This window comes from Thunnus albacares, chromosome 16 (assembly GCF_914725855.1).
Source record: "Thunnus albacares chromosome 16, fThuAlb1.1, whole genome shotgun sequence".
Lineage (NCBI taxonomy): Eukaryota > Metazoa > Chordata > Actinopteri > Scombriformes > Scombridae > Thunnus > Thunnus albacares.
Window position 1 is genome coordinate 7,043,092 of NC_058121.1, and position 8,408 is coordinate 7,051,499.

Genomic DNA, 8,408 nt, shown 5'->3' on the forward strand with positions numbered 1-8,408 from the left:
ACGTGAATAGCCTACAGTTGGCAGGCTGGTGGTTTCAGACAATCAGGTTACTCTCAGACGGGAGCAAATGAACCGCTGCAGCAGCCAATTGATGCAATGCAACTTACAACTTCTTGTTTGGTTCAGGCCTAATTCTCAACCCAAATATTAAAACATTACATTGCTCAGCATTGTAACCAAAATGGAGAGTAGCCTGTATCAATTCCTCAGACTTCAAATCTTGTCATGGTAACATGATCACATGCTCCACAACTGACGGCTACGTAATTCAATTATCGATTAATGTGATGCGAATTTGCAACGCCGGAGAGCAAATACATCTGCCCACGCCCACCAACTTTTGACATTGGTAATTTTAAACATTTATTTTACGTATGCGTGGCGTAAATAAATATTTTTAAAATGAAGGGGAGGCTTCTTACCTTCGTCCATAACGTCAACAGCAGGCACACTATTGGGAAGCAATTCCTAATCCCGGTGCGATTCCACATGCCTCCGATTAATTAGAGTGACATAGGAGGGGGGGAGAAGCGATAAGAAAAGACAAACAGCCGCGGAGCCGGCGACTAGTTCCTCCTCTCCTGACATGCAAGAATCAAATCTTCACATGCGTGTTTTCCCCACCGAGTGCGTCCAGATTTCACCGAGGCATTACATGCGTGTGTGTGTGTGTGTGAGCAGGCGGCGGATTGCAGCGCAGTGATGGTCCATGTACAGGAGTGTCCCTCCGTCAAATCTCTCCACACAGCAACTGATGTTTCGTAGCCACAGCCTGAGGAGAGGATGTCTGCTTTGATTGGCAGCTCCGCAAACCACTTACAAATTGGCCTGCGGGCAGTCTCTGAGCCAACCGGATTAAGGGGCGGACAATAGTATAATACCCCCACCAACCTTCCTCCTCCTCCTCCTCCCCCCCCTCCTCCTCCTCTTCTTCTTCGTCCTCCTCCCAAAACTTGAATTATATAGGGTTTCTATTGAGCTTCATTTGGACAAACCGCATTACAGCATGCAAACAAAAGCAGGGGTCGACTTTAATTAAACGCGCCCGCAGAGATATTATAATGAGCCGGGCTATTATTTCAAATTAGGAGCCTATCAGTGATGTCTTGAATTTAATTATAGTCTTTATTAAACGCAGGGACACATTTGAATGACAATTTTTGGACACCAGTTCATTCCAAGCATTTAAATATAATTTGTCACCAAAACTTTCCCGCATGTTGACTCAATTTTTCCGCTCAAAGTGGACTAATTGCTGGTGACTGATATGTAATTTGGTTATGATCATGATGCTGTGATTATAGTTTGCGTTAAATGATCAGTTTGGATGGAACATCGGTTCATCTAGTTGCTTTTAATTATAACGATGGTGAAAAACTACAATAAATACTCATTTACTATGGAGAGTGGAACACCTTGGCTCAAGAGAGAAATACCAATTTATTTAATCCTTTTGCCAAAAAATATGTTTTTACGTATCTTTTTTTCTGCAGCATGACTTGCTATTAATGGTAAAACTGCCCCTACAATGCAGCACTTCTTCATTAACAAGACTAAACTGTGTAAACCAGCAGTTTTACCAAGGTGCTCTCCTCAGTTCAACCCCATACATTGCAGTAGTTTAGAGCGCCCTCTACTGTTTGCATCAGTCACCAGTTAACCTGATTCCCTAAAAACCGGCAATATGAAGAAATTAGATGTGCAAATTTTGATTTGATGTTATATCACACATTTCAGTTGTTCATATACCGATATTCTCATAATTTGTTAGATATTGCATGGAGTTTGATACTGTAAAAAGTAAATTAAAAAAAACATTTTGTCCCTATTCTCTTGGAGCAAGATATTTCATTTTCCCTTTAAGACATTTGTGAACATATTCTGTGCTTTAACACGTGTTCTCATTGATATGTAGTTTTTCTCTTAATGTAGTCTTAACTCTTGTAGTTAATTAATCCTATCTGCCCTGATAGAGAATTTTTTAGATGTCACAATTTGCACTTTGTCTTAATTAAGGATATTTGCATCACTTGACAGCTCGGTCAGGGGTTCTGATTCTTGTTGACAGGTGGCCAGTGGTTACTGTTTTTACATTTGAAGGACCACACCAGTGTTTTTGCATGTTTTAGCTCACATTTAGCCCCCTTTTAAAAGTGATAACCATTTCTCAAAGCAAAGTGTTGTTTTTTTCTTTCCCCTTACAAGCAGAAATGTGATTCTTTTCATTTCCTTCCAGTACAAGAATCAATATGCAGATAATTGAAATTCAATCAGTCTCCATCACAGTAAACAGCATGTGTGTGTTTTTCTTGTTGTTAAAGTTGCAGCAACATTGCGTGGTAATAAATGCAATTGTAAAACCTGACCGGTGTGAAAAATTATGTTCTGGATTACAGTGCAGAAATATTGCAACTATGACAAAAATAAATGATGTTCATCAAGCAGGTTTTAAATTGATTTACATACTGTGTGATAATAAATGGAAACCAAAGGCTGCCTGAAGAGGAAGGAAAACATAGTACCTTTTTTTTATAGGTGGACATCAGTACCCAGACTAGATGGCGCATTCTCCTTGTATCTGATGTTCATCATCACAACGAAAAGACAAAACATCCATCAAATACTCACATTCAGCTGCATGTGGGACAGATGTTCTCTCTGAGCTTATAGTTTGGTGATCTGGGTCTATTAATTAATTACTTTGACCAAACAGTACAGTCTTGTAAGTTGTTTCATCATTTTGCCCCTATAAAGCTTTCATTATCTATATAAACAGGTTTTGAAGTTTTGACTGCAAATGATATTAACTTCAGAGATCAGAGATTATTTTAAGGAAAATTACAGTATTTTACAATCAGACTTTCTACATTGTACCTATTAGCGCTCGAATAAACATCTTTAAACTGGACAATGACAGTGGTGTGTACAATGTAACGCCAACTAATAGTGTTGAAAACTATGACTACAAAAATGATTTTTCCTTTAATATCCCTGCCCTGGTGTAAGTGAAATATAACATGCTACCACAGCAGCTACACCACTTCCTTTTGGCTGAGAGAGAGAAGCTGTCAGTCAAAGTGTCTATGACAGGAGCCCCCCTCTTCCCTCCATGTCTCTGTCTCCTTCTCATCAGGCGACTGCCAGGTCGTCAGATAGGCCTTAAAGGAGGCTGCCGATAGCCTGAGCCGCCAACATTTCACACGCTGTCACAAGTACATGTGAGTGCCTTAAGTTGGATCACACCTGGTAAAGGGCTTCGAGTGGTGAAGGAACAATGTGTAAGAGTATATGTGTGTGGAAGTGTGTGTGCTTTCTGTAGTGTCTGACCAGTATGGGGTTTCAGCCATGCTAGCAGTGTGATTTAGGGATATGTTGGTCTGTCGGTCCACCACTTTGGTCCAGACTGAAATATCACAACTATTGAATGGATTGTCATGACATTTTGTGAAGACATTCATGATCCCCAGAGGATGAATCCGACTGACTTGGGTGATCTTCTGACTTTTTCTCTGATGCCATCATGCAGTTAACATTTTTGTTTTTAGAGAAATATCTCAACAACTATTGGGTGGACTGTCATTAAATTCTGTACAGACATTCATGGCCCTCAGAGGATGATTTCTAATGGCTTGGTGATCCTCTGACTGTTCTTCTAGCAGCAGCAATAGCAGCTCAAATTTTTTACTTATCCAATGAAATATCTACAAGATTGATTGTCACCAAATTTTGTACGGATATTAATGGTTGCCAGATGATCTAGCCTAATGACTTCGGTCATCCCCTGACTTTTAGTGTTGCCATGAGGTTCACATTTGTGGCTTTGAGTGAAATGTCTCAACAACTATAGAATGGAGTGCTGTGAACTTTGGTGCAAATGTTCTTGTTCCCCTAAGGATTAATTGGTGATCCCTTAACTCTGCATGTAGCACCAACATCTGGTCAAATTTGTATAATACTGTTGCTGATGACCAAACACCTGCAAAATTAATGTCAGTCCCATTAACCTTGGCTGTGCTTTTTGTTTAGTGCTAAATAGCAATGTTAGCATGCTCTCATGCTAAACTAAGATGGCAAACATGGTGAACATTATCCCTGCTAAACATCAGCATGTAACCTTTCCCATTGTGTGCATGTTAGCATGCTGATGTACAGCCTCACAGAGCTGGCTGTGGACTGTCAGTCTTGCTGAAATATGCTGTTTGATAGCCAATTTCTTGCTCTATATTTTTTCATTTTTTTCATTTCCATGCCTATAAAATTGAAAGCATTCAGTGCTTACTCCAGAACTGCTTTCTTTTCAGAGTGGAAATGTCTCTTTAAAAACCTTTTAGACTGTAATGGTTCACTAATATGAGCCTCTCCATTAAAACCGTGACTAATGAAATTTGTTAAGCTTCTCCTTAAGCCAGAGTGATCCAGCAGAGGAACCTGATATATTTTGACTGTACATAAAAAACTAATTGACCAAAACGCTACCTGAAAATCTGAGCAACCATAAAAGCAATATAATAACAATTGAATTGATTGTAATTTTAGATTTTAGACTGCTTATGTGGCTGTACTTCATTACATTAGCCATAACATATAATATGCCATTAAAGACTCATAATTAGTCCAATATAGCACCAAACTGTATTATCTTCCAAATACTAGTACCTACCAAAGGGCCTCGGGTGGTGTGTGCCTACCTTGTCCTCCTGTTTGCATACACCACATGCATGTGTGTGAGGCACAGAGAGAGGAGTGTGTGTGCAGGAGGAGAGGGGATTATGAGTGGGAGCGCTGTGGGGGGTTTGCCAGCCTCCAGGGGGGAGGTGAAGTGGATTTCTTCTCTCATCCATTTTTCATGGCTTTTCTCCTTTCAGATCTCTAGTCTCTGTACATACGGCTGACGGGTCGATTCTCTTTTATCTTTAAGCATCTTTTGGGGACTCAGTGTGTGTGTCTGGTGGTGTTTGGGAGGGGGTTTGGTGACAGCACGGGTCAAGGTTGAGACACGCTGTTTTTTCATCAAGCTATAATGACTGTCTCACCACACTGGATACTAAGATGATGCTCATTTACTGATGTCTTCACAGTTTTTAATTGTGGTAGGAAGCCTTCATATTTTCCCTTAATGGTTAACTGAGTTCTAAATATTCAGTGAGGATGATTGGAGCCTTTATCTTTGAACATGATGAAGCCTCATCTCAAAAGAAAGATATGGAGGTCAGTCCACATGGACCATATATAAACAGACTGTTTAATAGCAGTTTATTTCCCCCGTGGATTAATTCAAACACATATGTCTTTTAAAATGGGCTTTGAATAATTAATGACCTCGACTGGTGACCTCTAGGTCTCAGCACTGGTGACATGTGTTTCCTGGCCCTTACCCTTGAGCTTCAACAGCAAGTTGTTTAGAGCAAAATCCCCATGTTGTTTTGTTTTTTTATTTGGCGTGCTAGTTTGAAAGCTTTTTTCAACTTCATAGGGTATATCCACACTAAAGCAGACCAATCTAAAAGTGTCTTTTATGTAAAAAAAAAAAAAAAAAAAGACAACCATCTTCCATAGTGTTTTCAGGTAACTCAAAACACCAATTTCTTCTTCTTCCTGGTTGGATTGGTGGACAACAAATTCAAGCATTAAATTCATCATCTGTATGGAGTTGGACAACTTGGTCTCACCTCCATTGATGGTCTCTTATTTTGACTTTCATTTAGGCGTTTGCATTTTGTATAGAAAAGCTTTCATACTAGAATGTATTATGAGAATATGGACCTATTTTTTACATTTTTACCTGAATATGTACTGTTTACATGTCCTGTTAGATGCAAGTGTCAGAAAGGCCGGAGCAATGATTAGGTAACCTAACCAAAACCAAACAGGACTTAACCTAATATACCCTTATTGAAGCTCTATTATAAATCATATATGTCTCATATATGAACCTCAGTGAGGTTCTCATCTGTCTGTTGTCTGTATTTTTGTGAAATTCTATTGTGTTGCATTGTAGACCTATAAAGGTGACATCTAAAAAATATCTTTTTAAGTGTTAATCCATCTTTTATTTGTCTCAAAGATTGATTTGATGCATTTCACAGAGATCACCTGTCAATCAAACTTAGTCTCCAGCATCTTAAGATCGATTTTCTGTAAGTGCAGTTGAGGCTCTAACCAATTTCTCCTTGTTTATTCTAACACCTTCCTGTACTCAACATGTTTATTCTGGCTGTCATTTTTGCATTTCTTTGATTGCTAGCAGTGTGGAGTGAAAGGAAATATGGTGAGAGAAAATGAGGTCTGTGGCCGGAATTGAACTCGTCACAGTTACTTGTCTTCTGCCATTTTAACAAATCAAAATATTGGGCAACAGTCAGTGCAGATGAAAGCATGCACTTCCTCACACAGGAATCATGCTTGCATACCTTACACCCCCCACTAATGACGTGAATGTGAATGTGCTGTAGCAGTACAGTTTTAGTTGTGTGTTATTTAGTTTAAACTTTGGTGGAGAGAATGGGGAAATACAGTCTTGCACTGCACGGCGGCTGGTAGAGGAATGCAGCTTTTCCGGCACACTGCTGTCATAAACCATAACTGTATGGCGGTTATGCAAATGCTGGCGAGTAGACACAGTGGTTGGCTAGACACAATAGCAAGAACACAACTCTGAGCAAGGTCTCTTCTATTATATTCTGGCAGTGGCAGTGCACCACTGCTAACAGTGCTACAGTCAGTCAGTGGAAAAGAAATCCTGCGGGAAATTTGATTTTGTAGGATTTGTATAGACTTAAATGGAAAATATCTTTCTCTTTATTTCTAAATCATCATTTTTTGTTACTTTTTATCCACCTGATGTCATTTGTACACCTGATACATTGCTGAGAACATTGTTTACTTTCCTATGAGTTCATATTTTTACCCTAACGAATTTTAGTACCTACAGTAAGTAGGTAGTAAGTGACTAAAATGTCTGGGTTCCAGGAGATGGCAATCCAGGACCGCAAGTATGATGGTCCTCAATTGGGGCTAATTAGTTCCTCCAGGAAGTCGTGATCTTGCAGTCGCAATAATTAATGCACATTCAGCCAATCTGTGCAATATTTGCGGGGGCTCGCAATTTTACAAAATTCCTGGAATATCTCCACATTAAACAGTCCCTCCAGGAAATTTTGCAATCGCAATAATTAACATGAGAACTTGCCATTTTGCTAAATTATGGTAACTTTTTGACATTGCATGGCAAAATCAACAGACCACTTGGGATTTGGACCAACTGTTACATTTTGTGTCGTGGTAACTGATGTCATCACAGCGCACCGGAAGTGATTACATATGACTCTTCATTGGTAGTAGTTTTTTTAAAAATCACATAAAACATTGCAAATTGTAATGTAATTTTTGAGAAAAGCTACTGCAAAATCAAGTATTTTTGGTTGCAATAATCACAAAAAAAAAAAAAAAACTCCGGGAAATCCTGGAGGGACTAGCTAATACACTCTGAACTCTCAGTACATTAAAGTGAGGTTGTGTTTATTCTATTAGTTTATATTAAATGACCCTGATGTGGTTTCATGTGCAACGAACAAACAAAAAAACATATTTCACAACACATCATCATTCTCCATTTTCGTTGATTGTCACATAGCAGCAAACCACTAGCATTTATTTGACATTTATTTTAGCTTGCTCCAACTACAATAATGTTATCTAGTCTTCACAACAGTCAGAATGGTTTTGAGGAACCCAAAGAATTAGTGAAGCAGACTCAAGAGTAAAACTATTGGAAATATGCTCTTAAGCAAGCCATTTAGGCGCGATGGCTCTAGAAGAACTGCTATAGTAAGCACCCGACAGAAGAGAAAGTAGAAAGCATATTGTACACTCGACTTCCTATGTCAAAAAAACAAACTCACATTTTTATTTGAAGGCAGCATTTTTCACATAGTTATCAAAGAAGCAGTCTTCATAAGTTCACCAGAGTTTACAGGAGGGTTAAAATAGTAATTTAAAGGGTTTATTTTCTAGAATTGCTTCTTACTGTGAGTGGTGGAATCCTACATAAACACACTATTTTCTGCATGTTGAAAAAGTTTTGGTTATTTCACATGACATATTTCTGTTTTTCTTCTGTGCCTGTCTCACTGGTTTAAAGTGGGCGGGACTCAGCAGGAAAAATGTGATGCCACATACTTTTATGCACCAATCACGATTTGGCAAGATTTGACTCAATGTGCCAAATGTTCATCAAACTGTGATGATCTTATCTTATGTTGCTAGGCTTAATGATTAAACCACATCCACCCGCCCTTATGAGGCAGAATTACACAGTTTTTGAGTATTAAATAATAAATTAATATTTATTATAATAATTGAATATTCATTTTTTAAAACTCTGATTGTTGTTTATATAATCACCAATA

At 38.7% G+C, this 8,408-nt stretch overlaps 1 protein-coding gene across 2 annotated transcripts in view; it reads right to left on the minus strand.

Moving 5' to 3' along the window:
- The window catches only part of jag2b (jagged canonical Notch ligand 2b), a 51,193-nt gene extending 50,338 nt beyond the window's left edge, over positions 1-855 (minus strand). For both annotated transcript variants that reach the window (XM_044329484.1, XM_044329483.1), the window contains exon 1: positions 423-855. In XM_044329484.1, coding sequence (XP_044185419.1) covers positions 423-491 — 69 coding nt within the window. In that variant the 5' untranslated portion in view covers positions 492-855. The remainder of the gene's footprint in view (positions 1-422) is intronic.
- Positions 856-8,408: the final 7,553 nt, after the last annotated feature.